The sequence below is a fragment of the Oenanthe melanoleuca genome, chromosome 25 (assembly GCF_029582105.1).
Source record: "Oenanthe melanoleuca isolate GR-GAL-2019-014 chromosome 25, OMel1.0, whole genome shotgun sequence".
In the NCBI taxonomy this organism is placed as follows: domain Eukaryota; kingdom Metazoa; phylum Chordata; class Aves; order Passeriformes; family Muscicapidae; genus Oenanthe; species Oenanthe melanoleuca.
In genome coordinates, this window is record NC_079358.1 from 2,016,975 (window position 1) to 2,035,246 (window position 18,272).

The following is an 18,272-nucleotide window of genomic DNA, read 5'->3' on the forward strand; positions in this document are numbered from 1 at the left end:
CTATGGGATTTGAGGAGGGGTCTCTTGTGGGCTCTGGCGGTTTCTATGGGATTTGGGGAGGGGTCTCTTGTGGGCTCTGGCGGTTTCTATGGGATTTGGGGAGGGGTCTCTTGTGGGCTCTGGCGGTTTCTGTGGGATTTGGGGAGGGGTCTCCTGCAGATTCCGGCGGTTTCTGTGGGATTTGGGGAGGGGTCTCCTGCAGGTTCCGGCGGTTTCTGTGGGATTTGGGGAGGGGTCTCCTGCAGGTTCCGGCGGTTTCCATGGGTTCTGAGGGGTTCTGGGGGTCCTGGGGGCATTCCGGGGGTCCCGGTTGCGGTCCCGAGTCCTCCGGGCCGGCAGGGGGCGCTGTGGCGGGAGGGGCCGGGCGGGCGCGCGGTCGCGGCCCAGCGCAGCCCAGAGACGCGGCCCCGGCCCGGCCCGGCCCGGCCCGGCCCGCAGGTACCGGGGGGGTTCCGGAGGGGGTCCGGGGGGCTGTGAGGGGATGTGGGCCGGGTCTGCGGCCTGCGAGGCCGGGAGAAGGAGCCGCGCCGCTTGTGGGGCCGGTGAGGGGGAGTCACCGGTGGGGCACGGGCATGGCGACCCCGCTGAGGGGAGGGAGGTACCGGGGACGGGGAAACCTCCGGAGGCGGCACCCTGAGGGACACGGGGACACAGGACCCCGGGGGACACGGGGCTGGGGACCCCCAGGAGGTGACCCCGCTCTGAGGGGTGTCACTGTCCCCAGCAGGGTCTGACCCCGCTCTGAGGGGTGTCACTGTCCCCATGAGGAACTGACCCCGCTCTGAGGGGTGTCACTGTCCCCAGGGGTGTCTGACCCTCGCTCTGAGGGGTGTCACTGTCCCCAAAGGGTCTGACCCCGGTCTGAGGGGTGTCACTGTCCCCATGGGGGTCTGACCCCGGTCTGAGGGGTGTCACTGTCCCCAGCAGGGTCTGACCCCGGTCTGAGGGGTGTCACTGTCCCCAGGGGGGTCTGACCCTGGTCTGAGGGGTGTCACTGTCCCCAGCAGGGTCTGACCCTGTTCTGAGGGGTGTCACTGTCCCCATGAGGAACTGACCCCGGTCTGAGGGGTGTCACTGTCCCCAGCAGGGTCTGACCCCGGTCTGAGGGGTGTCACTGTCCCCAGGGGTGTCTGACCCCGTCTGAGGGGTGTCACTGTCCCCAGGGGAGTCTGACCCTGCTCTGAGGGGTGTCACTGTCCCCAGGGGGGTCTGACCCCGTTATGAGGGGTGTCACTGTCCCCAGGGGGGTCTGACCCCGGTCTGAGGGGTGTCACTGTCCCCAGGGTTGTCACCTCTCTCTTGCACTGTGACCCCTCACTCCAGGGCCGTGCCCTCCGTACCGGGGTGGCGGTGCCCGGGTGGCGGTGCCATCCCCGTGTCCCTGCGGGTGTCCCTGCCCCGTGTCGCCCCCCCGGGGTGGCGGTGCCGGGGTGGCGGTGCCATCCCCGTGTCCCTGCGGGTGTCCCTGCCCCGTGTCGCCCCCCCGGGTGGCCCTGCCGGGGTGACGTGCGCGCTCCGCGCCTGGCGCCGCTTCCTTCCCCTTTCCTGCTCCCCTCCCCGGCCCTCCGGCTCCGGCGGCTCCCCGTGGGCAAGCTGTGGCCTTGGGGACACTTGGGGGTGGCTCTGGGGACGGGGAATGTGTGGAATTTTGGGGACAAGGGGTGCTGGGGACAAAACAGGGGGTGCCTCAGGGTGGGGGTTCCTTCCTCCGAGCCGGGGTGGGGGCGGCTGGGAGGTTTTGGGGGGTCCGGAAAGCTCCTCGGTCGGCGTGTCCCCGCAGATGCTGTGACAGCCATGTCGGACGAGAAGCCGCCGCAGCTCGTGGACTATTTCGTGGTGGCCGGGCTGGCCGAGGAGTCGCGGGCGCTGGAGGAGGAGCAGCAGGCGCGGCCGGCGCGGCCCGGCGAGCCCATCACGGACGTGGCCGTCATCATCCGCTCGCAGGGCGAGGAGGTGCCGCAGGGCTTCACGTGCATCGAGACCAGCACCTCGGGCCACCCCGTGGAGCTCAACGCGGGGCTGCTCAACAACCCCCAGATGTTCCTGTGCTACAAGCGCGGGCGGGACAAGCCGCCCCTCATCGAGCTGGGGTGAGTGTTGGGCGCCCCGAGTGCCAGCTCCGGGCTGCGGGATGGTTTGGGAAGCTGGGAGAGAGGTCCCGGTGTTCTCCTGTCCCCGCTCAGGGTGCACTATGAGGGCAAGGACCGCCCCAAGCCGGGCTACCAGATCCTGGACACCACGCCCTACAGCCGCTCGGCCAATCTGGCCGCGGGCTCCCCGGGCCACCAGCGCACCTTCCTGACCTTCCGGCGCGCCGCCGAGCCCCCGGGCCACCACACGCTGGGCGTCACCGACATCTGCCTGGTGATGCCCAGCAAGGGCGAGAGCACCCCCCACACCTTCTGCCGCGTCGACAAGAACCTCAACACCAGCATGGTGCGTTTGGGAGGTCCTCTTACCCCTCCCGGTGCTGCCCAGCCCCTGCTGACCCCCAAATCCTCGATCCCTCCTTGCAGTGGGGCCCTGCGTTGTTTCTGTGCTACAAGATTGCCGTGGCCAAGGACAACACGCTGGTCTACGAGGCAGGTGGGGACCTGGGGCTGGGGGTTCTGGGCACCCCCAGGGGAGCCAGAGTTGTTTATTGTCGTTATTATTCTTTAAAATATTTTCTGCGTTAATTAACCTCCCCCAGCTGGCGTGGGGCTGAGCTGGGGGAGGTGCAGGAATCCCTGGGTTTCCTCAGGGGGGTTTGGGGAGCTCAAGGTGGGGGCTTTCAGCTGCCCCAGCACCCCTGGGGGAGCCCTGCTGGGCCTCTGGGACCGGAGTCACTTACTGGGGAGGGAGGGGTGACACTGGGGTCCCTTACTGGGAAGTATGGCATCCCATACTGGGGTGACACTGGGGTCCCTTACTGGGAAGTATGGCATCCCATACTGGGATGACACTGGGGTCCCTTACTGGGAAGTATGGCATCCCATACTGGGGTAACAATGGGGTCCCTTACTGGGAAGTATGGCATCCCATACTGGGGTAACAATGGGGTCTCTTACTGGGAAGTATGGCATCCCATACTGGGGTAACAATGGGGTCCCTTACTGGGGATGGGGAGAAATTGGGTTTCCTGTTGGGGGGCAGTTTTGGGGGGTGATTTTGTGGAGCTGTGAGCACTCAGCTCGCTGGGGTGGGTGGGATGAGCTGGGGGCTGATCCTGGTGTCCTGTGTCCGTGTGTCCGTGTGTCCGTGTGTCCGTGCAGGGCTGCTGAGCCGCTACCCCGAGCAGGACAGCGAGTCCTTCCCGCTGCCCGAGTCGGTGCCCGTGTTCTGCCTGCCCATGGGGGCCACCATCGAGAGCTGGCCCGTGGGCACCAAGTACCCCCTGCCCGTCTTCTCCACCTTCGTCCTCACCGGCGCCTCGGGGGACAAGGCACGGCGGGACGGGGGGCCAGGGGGGCTGCAGGGGGGTCCCCAGGTCTGAGCACCCCAGTGCTGTGAGAGGGGGATCCCTGTGCCGGGGGTTCCCAGCCCTTGTGGGACCAGATTCCCCAGTTCCAGGGGTTCCCAGCCCTGACAGGAACAGGATCCCCGTGCCCAGGTGCCCTGACCACCCTGGTGGGAGCGGGATCCCCGTGCCTGGGGTTCACAGCCCTTTTAGGACCAGATTCCCAAGTTCCAGGGGTTCCCAGCCCTCCTGGGATTGGGATCCCCATGCTCGGGGTCCCCTGACAGCCCTGGTGGGAGTGGGATCCCCGGTTCCAGGGGTTCCCAGCCCTGGTGGGAGCAGGATCCCCGTGCCCAGGTGCCCTGACCACCCTGACAGGAGCAGGATCCCTGGTGCCCGGGGTTCCCAGCCCTTGTAGGATCAAATTCCCCGGTTCCAGGGGTTCCTGGCCCTTGTTGGAGCAGGATCCCCGTGCCCAGATGCCCTGACCACCCTGACAGGAGCAGGATCCCCGGTTCCAGGGGTTCCCAGCCCTGGTGGGAGCAGGCTCCCCGTGCCCCGGTGCCCTGACCGCCCCGCCCCGCAGGTGTACGGCGCCGCCATCCAGTTCCACGAGGCGTTCCCTCGGGAGCGGCTGTCGGAGGCGCAGGCGCTGCGCCTGGGGCTGCTCAGCGTGGTGGACCGGCGGCCCGTGCCCGGCCGCTCCCTGCACACCCGCAAGAGCATCTGCGTGCTGTCGCACTGGCCCTTCTTCGACGTCTTCCGCAAGTTCCTCATGTTCATCTACCGCTACTCCATCTCGGGCCCCCACGTGCTGCCCCTGGAGACGTGAGCGCGGACGGGGTGGGCTCCGGGCGGGGCGGGGGCCAGCGGGGACGCCGCCTCTGACGGGGCCGCTCCGCCCGCAGGCACATCTCCCACTTCATGCACAACGTGCCCTTCCCGTCCCCGCAGCGCCCGCGGATCCTGGTGCAGGTGAGTCGCTCGCCTGGGGCAGCGTGTCCCTGCGTCCCCCCTCCCCGGCCCCACCGCCACGTCTCCGTGTCCCCGCAGATGTCCCCGTACGACAGCCTGCTGCTGTGCCGGCCCGTGTCCTCCCCGCTGCCCCTCAGGTAGGGCTGGGGACGCTGCTGGGGGGTGGGGACAGGTGGGGAGGGGCCCTGGGTGACCAGGTGATGTCCCCACCCCCCTCCCCGCAGCGGGGCCAGTTTCCTGACGCTGCTGCAGAACCTGGGCCCTGACAACGCGGTGGCGCTGCTGGTGGCCGTGCTCACCGAGCAGAAGCTGCTCATCCACTCGCTGCGCCCCGACGTCCTGACCAGCGTGGGCGAGGCCCTGGTGGCGGTGAGTGACCGCAGGGGACGCTGCGGGGACACCGTGGGGACACACTGTGCTGGTGATCCTGGTCCTACAGCGCTGGGGACCTGTGGCATCCCACAGCACTGGGGATCCTGGTCCCACGGTTCTGGGAACCTATGGCACTGGGGATTCCTGCCCCACAGCACTGGGGATCCTGGTCCCACAGCGCTGGGGACCTCTGGCACTGGGGATTCCTGCCCCACAGCACTGGGGATCCCGGCCCCACAGTGCTGGGAACCTGTGGCACCCCACAGCACTGGGGATCCCGGCCCCACAGTGCTGGGAACCTGTGGCACCCCACAGCACTGGGGATCCCGGCCCCACAGTGCTGGGAACCTGTGGCACCCCACAGCACTGGGGATCCTGGTCCCACAGCGTTGGGAATTTGTGGCACTGGGGATTCCCTCCCCACAGTGTGCTGGGGATCCCGGCCCCACAGTGCTGGGAACCTGTGGCAGCTCACAGCACTGGGAACCTGTGGCACTGGGGTTTCCTGCCCCAGAGGACTGGGGATCCCCGTGGTCGTGGTCCCTGGGGAGATCCCCGTTCCACAGCGCTGGGGATCCCTGTTTTGTGGTGCTGGGGGCTGTTCTGCCAAGGACCCTGATCCCACAGCTCTGGGAATCCCAGTCCCATGGCATTGGTGATCCCAGTCCCACAGCTCTGGGAATCTCGGTCCCACAGCTCTGGGAATCCCGGTCCTGTGGTGTTGGTGATCCCGGTCCCGTGACATTGGTGATCCCGGTCCTGTGGTGTTGGTGATCCCGGTCCCACAGCTCTGGGAATTCCGGTCCCACAGCTCTGGGAATCCCGGTCCTGTGGTGTTGGGGATCCCGGTCCCACAGCTCTGGGAATCCCGGTCCTGTGGCATTGGTGATCCCGGTCCCGTGGCATTGCTGATCCCGGTCCCACAGCTCTGGGAATCCCAATCCCGTGGCATTGCTGATCCCGGTCCCACAGCTCTGCAGACCCCTCCCCGCGGCGCTGGGCTCCCCCCTCCCTCCTGGCGGGGGCCCCGCCGTGCTGACCACCCTCATCCTGTCCCCAGATGATCTTCCCCCTGCGCTGGCAGTGCCCCTACATCCCGCTGTGCCCGCTGGCGCTGGCTGACGTGCTGTGTGCCCCCGTGCCCTTCATTGTAGGCATCCACTCCAGCTACTTCGACCTCTACGAGCCCCCCCGCGACGTCATCTTCGTCGACCTGGACACCAACACCATTTTCCAGTGAGTGTCCCCCCGTGCTGGGGGGCGTGGTGGGGTGGGCTGTGCTGGGGGGGGTCCCAGGGGTCCCGCCCTGCCCTCGTGCCTGTGCCCCCAGGAGCGAGGAGCGCAAGCTGCTGTCGCCCCGCGCGCTGCCCCGCCGGCCCTGCAAGGTGCTGCTGGCCTCGCTGCACAGCCTGGCCCAGCAGCTGGATGAGCGTGAGTGGGGGGCCTGGGGGGTCCTGGGGGTGTCTGGGGTGTCCTGGGGGTGTCCCAGGGGGCCTGGGGGTGTCCTGAGGGGTGTTCCAGCATGTCTGGGGGTGTCCCAGGGTGTCTAGGGTTGTCCTGGGGGTGTCCCAGGGGGTCTGGGGGTCATCACATCCCTCAGCTACGCTGTTTCAGAATCATGGAATAATCCAAATTGGGAGGGACCCGTGGGTTCAAAATCCCTGAAATTACTCTCTGCTGCCTGGGAGTGTTTTCCAAGCAGGATCAAAACTCCATTCCCTGGTTCCCTGGGAGTTGGTTCCCAACCATTCCATGGCCTGACCTGGCGGGGTGTTCCCAGCGCTCTCACTCTCCTGCTTGTCCCCGGTGCTGTCACTGCCCCGCCGTGTCCCTGCTGGTGACACTGTCCCCGCTGGTGACCCTGCCCTGGTGCTGTCACCGTCCCCGCTGGTGACACTGTCCCGGTGCTGTCACTGCCCCGCCGTGTCCCTGCTGGTGACACTGTCCCCACTGTGTCCCTGCTGGTGACACTGTCCCCGCTGGTGACCCTGTCCCTGGTGCTGTCACCGTCCCCGCTGGTGACCCTGTCCCGGTGCTGTCACTGCGCCGCCGTGTCCCCGCTGGTGACCCTGTCCCGGTGCTGTCACTGCCCCGCCGTGTCCCTGCCGGTGACCCTGTCCCCGCGGTGCCACTGTCCCCGCAGTGCTGAGCGCCCCGGGCGAGGAGGAGCCGCCGCTGCTGGTGCTGAGCGACGCGGAGGCGGCGGGGGCGCGCCGGGCGCAGCTGGAGCTGGAGGCGCGGGCGGCGTTCCTGCGCTTCATGGCGTGCGCGCTGCGCGGGTACCGCTCCTTCCTGCGCCCCATCGCGCCCGCGCCCGCGCCCGGCGCCCGCGACGCCGGCAGCCTCTTCGCCCTGCAGGGTAGGGCAGGGGTGCTGTCCGTGCAGAGCCGTCCCATTGATCCCACTGATCCTGTTCCATTCATCCCATTGATCCCATTGATCCCACTGATCCCATTGATCCCACTGATCCCATTGATCCCATCCCACTGATCCCATCCCATCCTCTGCATCCCATCCTGTGCATCCCATCCTCTGCATCCCATCCCATCCCATCCCCTGCATCCCATCCTGTGCATCCCATCCCATCCCATCCTGTGCATCCCATCCCATCCTCTGCATCCCATCCCATCCCATCCCCTGCATCCCATCCTGTGCATCCCATCCCATCCCATCCTGTGCATCCCATCCCATCCTCTGCATCCCATCCTGTGCATCCCATCCCATCCCATCCCATCCTCTGCATCCCATCCCATCCCATCCCATGATCCCGTCCCATGATCCCATCCCATGATCCCATCCCGTGATCCCATCCCATCCTCTGTCCCTGACCCCGTGTCCCTGCAGGGTTCCTGCGCTCCCGGGACCGTGCGTACCAGCGTTTCTACGGGCAGCTGCTGCGCACGCAGCTCTTCACGCAGTTCATCGAGGACTGCTCCTTCGCCAGCGACCGCGAGCCCTGCCTCGAGTTCTTCGACACCTGCGTCGACAAGGTGGGCCCTGTGTCCCCTCCCTGTGTCCTGTCCCCGTGTCCCCTCCCCGTGTCCCCTCCCTGTGTCCTGTCCCCATGTCCCCTCCCCGTGTCCCCTCCCTGTGTCCCCTCCCTGTGTCCCCTCCCTGTGTCCCCTCCCTGTGTCCCCTCTATGTCCCCTCCCCGTGTCCCCTCCCCATGTCCCCTCCCCGTGTCCCTTCCTCTCCCTGTGTCCCCTCCCCGTGTCCCCTCCCTGTGTCCCCTCCCCATGTTCCCTCCCTGTGTCCTGTCCCCGTGTCCCCTCTGTGTCCCCTCCCAATGTGCCCTCCCCGTGTCCCTCCCTGCCCACCTCCAGCCCCTCACACCCGTGTGTCCCCACCGTGTCCCCAGGTGCAGGTGGACCTGGAGAAGCCGGAGGACACGCCCCTGATGGAGCTGGACGACCCCCGGGGTGGGGAGCACACGGTGTTCATCACCCCCCCGGAGCAGCCAGCGGGGCCTGATGGGGCTGAGCCCCCTGCCCGCTACAGGTGAGACCCCCCAGCGCTCCCTCAGCAGGTGAGGGGTCACCTGGGCCTCCTCCATCCCCTCCCCGCTCACCTGTGCCCCTCTGTCCCCAGGTATGACGGGTTCCCTGTGCTGCGCCCCGAGCTGCTGGAGCCGCCCCGGGACCCGCTGGTGGCTCAGCTGTGCCAGGCCCGCAGCAGCGCCCCGAGCAGCCCCGCCCCACGGCGCACCAAGCAGGTGAGGGGCAGCACCTGGGCACCGCCTGTGACACCTGTCCAGGTGTCCAGATGGCACAGCCAGCACTTGTACGGGTGTGTGTGTGAGCTGTGACACCTGTCCCGGTGCCCAGATGGCACAGCCAGCCCTTGCACAGGTGTGTGTGTGAGCTGTGACACCTGTCCAGGTGCACAGATGGCACAGCCAGCACTTGCACAGGTGTGTGTGAGCTGTGACACCTGTCCAGGTGCACAGATGGCACAGCCAGCACTTGTACGGGTGTGTGTGAGCTGTGACACCTGTCCAGGTGCACAGATGGCACAGCCAGCACTTGCACAGGTGTGTGTGTGTGTGAGCTGTGCCACCTGTCCCAGTGTCCAGATGGCACAGCCAGCCCTTGCACAGGTGTGTGTGTGAGCTGTGATACCTGTCCAGGTGCACAGATGGCACAGCCAGCACTTGCACAGGTGTCCCTGTGTCTGTGCCACCTGCACAGGTGCCCAGATGGCACAGCCAGCCCTTGTACGGGTGTGTGTGTGAGCTGTGCCACTATCCAGGTGCCCACATGGCACAGCCAGCCCTTGCACATGTGTGTGAGCTGTGACACCTGCACAGGTGCCCAGATGGCACAGTCAGCACTTGCAGAGGTGTCCCTGTGTCTGTGACACCTGTCCCAGTGCCCACATGGCACAGCCAACCCTTGCACAGGTGTCCCTGTGTCTGTGACACCCATCCAGGTGCCCACCTGGGTGTGGCACTGAGAGGTCCCCTGAGTGTCCCCTGCCCCGTCCCAGGAGATGAAGGTGGCCCAGCGCGTGGCGCAGAAGTCGTCGGCGGTGCCGGAGCTCTGGGCCCGCTGCCTGCTGGGGCACTGCTACGGGCTGTGGTTCCTGTACCTGCCCACGCAGGTGCGCGCCGCCCCCGCCAAGCTGCGCGCCCTGCAGCTCGCCTACGACGTCCTGCGCAAGATGGAGCAGCACAAGGTGGTGCTGCCCGACGAGGTGGGTCCGGGGCTGCTCCAAACCCTCCCGGGAAGGGAGGTCTGGGGCTGGCACGGGCACTGCCCAGCCTGCGGAGGGGAGTGACCGCTGCTGTGTCCGGTTCTCGCGGCTGCAGGGACTCTGAGGGGCTGCAGCAGCAGGAGGAGGGAGGGGAGAAGTCCTGAGGGAGATGGAAAAGGGGCTCAGCCTGGAGAAAAGGGGATCAGGAGAAAAGGGGGATCAGGGGGTCTGGAGAAAAGGGGGATCTGGAGAAAAGGGGGATCAGAGGGATCTGGAGAAAAGAGGGATCAGGGGGTCTGGAGAAAAGGGGGATCAGCCTGGAGAAAAGGGGATCAGGGGGGATTTGGAGAAAAGGGGGATCAGGGGGTCTGGAGAAAAGGGGGATCAGGAGAAAAGGGGGATCAGGGGGTCTGGAGAAAAGGGGGATCAGCCTGGAGAAAAGGGGGATCAGGGGGGATTTGGAGAAAAGGGGGATCAGGGGGGATGTGGAGAAAATGGGATCAGGAGAAAAGGGGATCGGGGGGATCTGGCTCTGCACAGATCCCTGACAGGAGGGGACAGACAGGGGACAGGGACAGGAGAGGGAGCAGCTTCAGGCTGGGCAGGGGAGGCTCAGCCTGGAGTCAGCAGGAATTTCCCCATGGAGAAAGTGCTCCGGGATTGGCAGGGGCTGCCCAGGGAGCTTTGGAGTGCCCATCCCTGGAGGTATCCAAGGAATCCCGGCTGTGGTCCGGGCGAGCGGGTGGGGATTGGGCACAGCTTGGGCTCCGTGACCCCGGGGCTCGTTCCCACCGGGATAATCTGGGGTTCAGCCCTGCGTGGGGGTGCCCGGGCTGAGGCGCAGCTGCCCCCCCAGGTGTGTTACCGCATCCTGATGCAGCTGTGCGGGCAGTACGGCGAGCCCGTGCTGTCCGTGCGCGTCCTGCTGGAGATGAAACGCGCCGGCATCGTCCCCAACACCGTCACCTACGGCTACTACAACAAGGTGACACCCCGTGGGGACACCCTGGGGTGGGGAGGGATGTCCCCCGGCCCCCCCTGACCCCGTGCGTCCCCCTGGCAGGCGGTGCTGGAGAGCAAGTGGCCGGCGGGGACGCAGGGGGGGCGGCTGCGCTGGGCCAAGCTGCGGAACGTGGTGCTGGGCGCGGCGCAATTCCGGCAGCCGCTGCGGCAGCGGCAGCGCCGGGCCGCGGCCGGAGACCCCCCGGGTGAGGGGCGGGGGGCCAGGGGGTGGGGTCACCCCGCTGAGACCACACCCCACTGCGCCATCCCGGTGGGAATGGGGAGGGGGGATTCACCCGGGCGTTTGGGTGGGGGCTGGAGATGGGGAAGGGTCGCTCATCCCTGGGTTGGGGAGGGGTCGTTCATCCCTGGGATTTGGGGTTGGGGAGGGTCCCACCTGGGATTTGGGGTCACTGGGGATCACCCTGCTGGTGCTTTGGTGGTTCTTGATGGATCGAGCCCCTCATCCCTGTGATTTGGGGTTGGGGGAGTCCCACCTGGGATTTGGGGTCCCTGCTGGGGGTTCTTGGTGGATCGAGCCCCTCTGAGCATCTCGAGGGCCTGGGGGTGACCCCAGTGACTCTCCCCTGTCCCCTCCTGAGGGTCTGAACCCCCCTGGGGTTTGGGGGTGTTACGGGGGGTCCCAGTGACACTCCCCTGTCCCCCCAGGGACGGCAGCCATGGGGACGCTGCTGTCCCTGTCCCCGCTGACCCCGCTGACCCCCGCAGGTGCCCAGGCGCCCCCCGCCCCGCGCCCCCCGCTGCAGCGCCAGACCACCTGGGCGGGTCGCAGCCTGCGGGACCCCGAGGCGGGCGCGGCTCCGCGCCTGGTCAAGAGCGGCAGCCTCAGTTTCCCCGGCCCCGCCCGGGCGGCGCCCCCGCTGCTCCCCGCGACCCCCACCCCGCCTGCCCCCCGCCCGCGGGGCTCGGCCGACGGCAGCCTGTCGGACATCGGCACGGACGAGAGCGGCGGGGACGAGCCCGGCGCGGCTCCCGGTGCCGGGGCCGGTGCCGGTGCCGGGGCCGGGGGGGTCACCCCGCGCCGCGGGCTGGCGGCCAAGCTGCAGCAGCTGCTGTCACCCGGCAAGCGACCCCCGGCCCGGCCCGCAGAGCCCCCCCGGGAGCGGCGGGGCTCGGAGCAGAGGGATGGAGACCCCTCCTCACGCCGCAGCCCCGCCGAGACCCTGCTGCGGCCCCGGGAGCGGCCCGAGTCCACGGCGTCCGAGGTACGGGGCTCTGAGTGTCAGCTGTGTCACCCGTGCCGCCCGTGCCGCCCCCTGAGCCCGTGTGTCCCCTCCCTCCCCAGAGCTCCGTGTCCCTGGGCAGTGAACTGGACCTGTCGGATGCCTCGGGGGGCAGCAGCGGCGCCCCCAGATCCACGGAGCCCCCCGTGGAGGGGACAGCGGGGACAGAGCCCCCCGCCCTGGAGGTGAGAAGGGTTTGGGGGCAGAGCTCAGGTTTGGGGGCAGAGGGGTTTGGGGCAGAGCTGGGGTTTGGGGGCAGAGCTCGGGTTTGGGGGCAGAGGGGTTTAGGAACAGAGGGGTTTGGGGGTCGAGCTCAGATTTGGGGGTACAACTTGGGTTTGGAGGTAGAGCTCGTGTGTGGGGTCAGAGCTTGGATTTGGGGTCAGAGCTCAGGTTTTGGGGCAGAGCTCAGATTTGGGGGCAGAGCTTGGGTTTGGGGGCAGAAAGGTTTGGGGTTAGAGGTCGTGTTTGGGGTCAGAGCTCGGATTTGGGGTCAGAGCTCGGATTTGGGGTCAGAGCTCAGTTTTGGGGTCAGAGCTCAGATTTGGGGGCAGAGCTTGGGTTTGGGGTTAGAGCTCAGGTTTGGGAGCAGAGCCCATTTGTTGGCTCAGACCCCAGTGTGGGGGTTCAGACCCCAGTTTGGGGGTCACTCCCCAGTTTGCTGGCTCAGACCCCAGTGTGGGAGCTCAGACCCCAGTTTGGGGGTCACTCCCCAGTTTGCTGGCTCAGACCCCAGTGTGGGGTGTCACACCCCAGTTTGTTGGCTCAGACCCCAGTTTGGGGGTCACTCCCCAGCTTGCTGGCTCAGACCCCAGTGTGGGGGTTCAGACCCCAGTTTGGGGGTCACTCCCCAGTTTGCTGGCTCAGACCCCAGTGTGGGGAGGTCACTCCCCAGTTTGCTGGCTCAGGCTCTCTCTCCCCCAGGTGCTGCTGTCCAGCTGCTCGCGCTGCCCCGGCTGTGCCGTGCTGGTGTTCGACGAGGAGCTGATGGCCGGCTGGACCTCGGACGACTCCAACCTCAACACCTGCTGCCCCTTCTGCAGCCGCTGCTTCGTGCCCTTCCTGAGCATCGAGATCCGCGACTTCCGCCCGCGCCCCCCCAGGTGGGGCCCCCAGGGCACCCCCAGGGCACCCCCAGAGCACCCCCAGGGCACCCCCAGGGCACCTCGGGGATCCCAGGGCACCCCCAGAGCACCCCCATGGACACCCCCAGCCCCCAGGTGGGACCCCGGGACACCTTGAGGACCTTGAGCACCTTGAGGAACCCCAGACCCAACCCTGGGGACCCCAGGACACCCCCAGACCACTTCCATCCTCTGTGGGGACACCCCCAGGGCACCCCCATGGACACCCCCAGGGCACCCCTAAACCATCCCCATGGACACCCCCAGCCCCCCAGGTGGGACCCCCAAAACACCCCCAGAGCACCCCATGGACCCCCCCAGGGCACCCCAAACCACCCCCATCCTCTGTGGGGACACCCTGAGGTCCCACCGCCCTCCCCTGGTGTCCCCCACATCCCTCTGTGCCCCCCACATCCCCTCATCCCATCCATCCATCCTCTGGGGACCCCCAAACCTCCCCCAGTGCCCCCATTGCCGTGACCCCCTTGTGTCCCCCGGCACCCCCATTGCTGTGACCCTCCGTGTCCCTCAAACTTCCCCAAGTGCCCCCCATTGCCGTGACCCCCTTGTCCCCCGCAGCCCCCCCAGTGTCCCCATTACCATGACCCCCCCCCTGTCCCCGCAGCCCCCCCGGCGCCCCCCCGGCGCCCCCCTCCCCGCAGGGCCCGGTGCTCAGCGACCGCCGGCGCTGCCTGGAGCTGGACGAGACCCCCGAGCTCTGCAACGGCCGCGCCGACACCCCGGTACCGGGGAGGGGCTCGGGGCGGGGCTGCGATGGGGAGGGTCCTTCTGGGGGCTGGAATGGGGAGGATCCTTCTGGGGGGCTGGGATGGGGAGGGTCCTTCTGGGGGCTGGGATGGGGAGGGTCCTTCTGGGGGGGCTGGGATGGGGAGGGTCCTTCTTGGGGGCTGGGATGGGGAGGGTCCTTCTGGGGGCTGGAATGGGGAGGGGTCCTTCTGGGGGGCTGCAATAGGGAGGGGTCCTTCTGGGGGGCTGGGATGGGGAGGGTCCTTCTGGGGGCTGGAATGGGGAGGGTCCTTCTTGGGGGGCTGGGATGGGGAGGATCCTTCTGGGGGCTGGAATGGGGAGGATCCTTCTGGGGGCTGCGATGGGGAGGGGTCCGTCTGGGGGGCTGCAATAGGGAGGGGTCTCTTTTCCTGTAATTGGGGGTGGGAGAGTCCCGGCTGGGATTTGGGGTCACCGGGGGTCCCTGTTGGTGCCTTGGGGGTTCTGGGGGTCCCACGTGTGTCCCCCCTATTCCCAGATCCCAGTGCATTACAGGGCTGGGCAGGGGGTGTCCCCCCTTTCTATTTCGGGGGTCCCAAGAGTGTCCCCATGTCTGAGTGGGGTGTCCCCTGTGTGTCCCCATGTCTGAGTGGGGTGTCCCCTGTGTGTCCCCGTGTCCGACTGGGGTGTCCCCGTGTCCGACTGGGGTGTCCCCGTGTCCCCATGTCCGACTGGGGTGTCCCCTGTGTGTCTCCATGTCTGACTGAGATGTCCCCATGTCTGACTGGGGTGTCCCCATGTCCCCATGTCCGACTGGGGTGTCCCCTGTGTGTCCCACATGTCCCCATGTCCGACTGGGGTGTCCCCTGTGTGTCCCCATGTCTGACTGGGGTGTCCCCATGTCCCCATGTCCGACTGGGGTGTCCCCATGTCCGACTGGGGTGTCCCCATGTCCCCATGTCCGACTGGGATGTCCCCTGTGTGTCCCCATGTCTGACTGGGGTGTCCCACATGTCCCCATATCCGACTGGGGTGTCCCCTGTTTGTCCCCATGTCCGACTGGGGTGTCCCCATGTCCCCATGTCCGACTGGGATGTCCCCTGTGTGTCCCCATGTCCGACCGGGGTGTCCCCGTGTCCGACCGGGGTGTCCCCATGTCCGACTGGGGTGTCCCCATGTCCGACTGGGATGTCCCATCTGTGTGTCCCCATGTCCGACTGGGGTGTCCCCGTGTCCCCATGTCCGACCGGGGTGTCCCCGTGTCCGCCAGCCCCCGCAGCCCCCCGAGCGCGTGGCCTTCGCCTACCTGAGCCCGCTGGTGCTGCGCAAGGAGCTGGAGAGCCTGGTGGAGAACGAGGGCGGGGAGCTGCTGGCGCGGCCCGAGCTGGTGGACAAGCACCCCATCATCTACTGGAACCTGGTCTGGTACTTCCAGCGCCTGGCCCTGCCCAGCAGCCTGCCCCTGCTGCTGCTGGGCTCCCAGCACGCGCCCCGCGACCCCCAGGTGGGCCTGGGGGGATTGGGGGGCCGGGAGGGGCTTGGGGGGGGCACTGGGGGGGCACTGGGGGGGCCGGGAGGGGCTTGGGGGGGGCACTGGGGGGGCACTGGGGGGGCCGGGAGGGGCTGGGAGGGGTTTGGGGGGGGATGTGAGGGGCTCTGGAGGGGCTCTGGGAGGCTGTGGGGGGTTTTGGGGAGGCATGTGATGGGTTTGGGGTGGCTCTGAGGGGATGTGAGGGGTTTTGGGGGGACTGTGAGGGGCTCTGGGGGGGCTGGGAGGGGCTCTGGGGGTCCTGTGAGAGGGCTGGGAGGGGTTTGGGGGGGGATGTGAGGGGCTCTGGGGGGGCTGTGAGGTGTTCTGGGGGGCTGTGGGGGCTCTAACCCCCCCCGCCCCACAGCCCCCCGAGCCCTCCCGGGTCCGTGTGCGGCTGCTGTGGGACGTGCTGAGCCCCGACCCCGAGAGCTGCCCCCCACTCTACGTGCTGTGGAGGCTGCACAGTGCGTGGGGACAGGGGGAACTGGGGTGGGATTGGGGGTGTGGGATTTGGGATTGGGATTGGGGGTGTGGGATTTGGGGTGGGGTTGGGGGTGTGGGATTTGGGATATGGGATTGGGGGGTGTGGGGTTGGGGGTGTGGGACTGGGGGTGTGGGGTTGGAGGTGTGGGATTGGGGGAATGGGATTTGGGATATGGGATTGGGGGTGTAGGGTTGGGGGTGTGGGGTTGGGGGAATGGAATTTGGGATATGGGATTGAGGGTGTGGGGTTGGGGGTGTGGGGTTGGGGGGATGGATGGAGTAGGAGAATGGCCAAGAGCAAAGAGGGGGATCAGGGACAGTTTGGGGACACCACACAGGTAACGTCCCTGGGGATTTGGGGACTCTGGGATCATTCTTTGGGGTCCCCCAGGTAACAAACCCGGGGATCTGGGGACTCTGGGTCACTCTGGGGTCACTATTTGGGGTCCCAGGTAACGTCCCTGAGGATCTGGGGGCACTGGGGTCACTCTGGGGTCACTCTTTGGGGTCCCTAGGTAACAAACCTGGGGATCTGGGGACTCTGGGGTCACTCTGGGGTCACTCTGGATTCATTTTTGGGGCCCCCAGGTAACATCCCTGGGGATTTGGGGACTCTGGGGTCACTCTGGGGTACCCCAGGTGGGGATTTGGGGACTCTGGGGTCACTGTGGGATCCCCCAGGGGGGGATCTGGGGGCACTGGGGTCACTCTGGGATCCCCCAGGTGAGGATTTGGGGGCACTGGGGTCACTCTGGGGTCACTCTGGGTCACTCTGGATTCACTTTTGGGGCCCCCAGGTAACATCCCCCCCCGGCTGCACCCCTGGGGCCCCCCGGCCCCCCCGTTCTCGCTGCCGTTCCTGGAGGCGCTGCTGAGCCACGTGGGGCTGAACGAGGTGCACAAAGCCATCGGGCTGTTCCTGGACACGCTGGCGGCGCCCGGGGCGCCCCAGACCCTGCACAGGTACGGGGAGAGCCCCGGGCCCCTGATCCCCTGAATGCACCCCTGAATCCCCCCTGAATCACCCCTGAATCACCCCTGAATCCCACCCTGAATCCCCCCTGATCCCCATGAATCCCACCCTGAATCACCCCTGATCCCCTGAATCCCACCCTGAATCCCCCCTGAATCACCCCTGAACCCCTGAATCCCCCCTGAATCACCCCTGAATCACCCCTGAATCACTCCTGATCCCCATGAATCCCACCCTGAATCCCCACTGAATCCCCCCTGAATCCCCCCTGAATCACCCCTGATCCCCATGAATCCCACCCTGAATCACCCCTGATCCCCATGAATCCCACCCTGAATCACCCCTGAATCCCCCCTGATTGCCCCCTGAATCACCCCTGAATCCCCTGAATCACCCCTGATCCCCATGAATCCCACCCTGAATCCCCCCTGAATCCCCCCTGAATCCCACCCTGAATCCCCCCTGAATCACCCCTGATCCCCTGAATCCCACCCTGAATCCCCCCTGACCCCCTGATCCCCATGAATCCCCCCTGAATCCCACCCTGAATCACCTCAGATCCCCCTGAATCCTCTCAAATCCCCCCCTGAATCCCCCTGAATCCCCCTGAATTCCTCTGAATCCCCCTGAATCCCCCCAAATCCCCCTGAATTCCCCTGTTTCCCTGTGAATCCCCCCAAATCCCCGCCTCCTGCAGGAGCATCTACCGGGAGCTGCTGTTCCTGACGCTGGCGGCGCTGGGCCGGGAGCACACGGACATCGGTGGGGGCTCGGCCTGGGGGGCTGGGGGGGCTGGGGAGGGGGACATGGGGGTCCAGGGGGCTCGGCCTGGGGGGCTCAGGGGGCACAGGAGGGGGATATGGGGATCCAGGGGGTCAGGGGGCTTAGGGGGGCTCAGGGCTGGTGGTGGGGGGCTTGACCTGGGGGGCTCAGGGGGCTGGGGGGGGGGACATGGGGATCCAGGGGAGCTCGGCCTGGGGGGCTCGGGGGGCTCAGGGGGGCTTGGGCTTGGAGTTGGGGGGCTCAGGGGGGGACACAGGGGGTAACACGGTGGGTCTGGGGGGAACTGTGGGGGTTCAGGGGGAGCTCAGGGTGTGTTTAGGGGGTCTGGGGCTCTCTTGGGGGGGACACAGGGGGTCTCAGGGGCTGGTGTTGGGGGGCTCAGGGTGGGGAATCACGGGGGTCCCGGGCTCTCCGGGGGTCCCAGGGGTCTCAGGGGCTGGTGTTGGGGGGCTCAGGGTGGGGATCATGGGGGTCCTGGGGCTCTCTTGGGGGGACACAGGGGGTCTCAGGGGCTGGTGTTGGGGGGCTCAGGGTATATTCAGGGTGTGTTCAGGGGGGTCTGTAGCTCTCCGGGGGTCCTAGGGGGACACAGGGGGTCTCAGGGGCTGGTGCTGGGGGGCTCAGGGTGGGGATCCCGGGGGTCCCGGGCTCTCCGGGGGTCCCGGGGCCGCGCACTGACCCCTCTCCCCAGCCGCCTTCGACCGCCGGTACCGCTCGGCGCTGGCCAAGCTCGGGGGCGCGCGGGGCCGGGACGAGCTGCGGCGGCGGCGGGCGCAGCCCCCCAGCGCCAAGGCCACCGACTGCCGGCGCAGCTTCGGGGCGCCCCCCGAGTGCTGAGCGGCACCCCCAGAACAGCCCCGGGGACACCCCGGAACGGCTCCGGGGCGGGAGAGGGACCCCCGGGAACGGGACCCCCAAAACAGCCCCG

The 18,272-nt window shown here is 67.5% G+C and overlaps 1 protein-coding gene across 1 annotated transcript; it reads left to right on the forward strand.

The window, feature by feature from the left end:
* Positions 1 to 357: 357 nt before the first annotated feature.
* DENND4B (DENN domain containing 4B) lies at positions 358 to 18,187 on the forward strand. Its single transcript, XM_056510904.1, has 27 exons — positions 358 to 438; positions 1,781 to 2,090; positions 2,184 to 2,436; positions 2,517 to 2,586; positions 3,255 to 3,424; positions 4,026 to 4,267; positions 4,348 to 4,414; positions 4,493 to 4,551; positions 4,639 to 4,783; positions 5,847 to 6,022; positions 6,117 to 6,217; positions 6,930 to 7,145; positions 7,631 to 7,776; positions 8,145 to 8,284; positions 8,375 to 8,498; positions 9,272 to 9,478; positions 10,335 to 10,463; positions 10,542 to 10,686; positions 11,210 to 11,706; positions 11,787 to 11,909; positions 12,649 to 12,827; positions 13,474 to 13,591; positions 14,845 to 15,078; positions 15,470 to 15,569; positions 16,386 to 16,551; positions 17,259 to 17,323; positions 18,036 to 18,187. Exons 2-27 carry the CDS (start codon positions 1,795 to 1,797, stop codon positions 18,179 to 18,181), a joined length of 4,314 nt encoding a protein of 1,437 aa, XP_056366879.1. The 5' UTR covers positions 358 to 438; positions 1,781 to 1,794; the 3' UTR covers positions 18,182 to 18,187.
* The last annotated feature ends 85 nt before the right edge of the window (positions 18,188 to 18,272 follow it).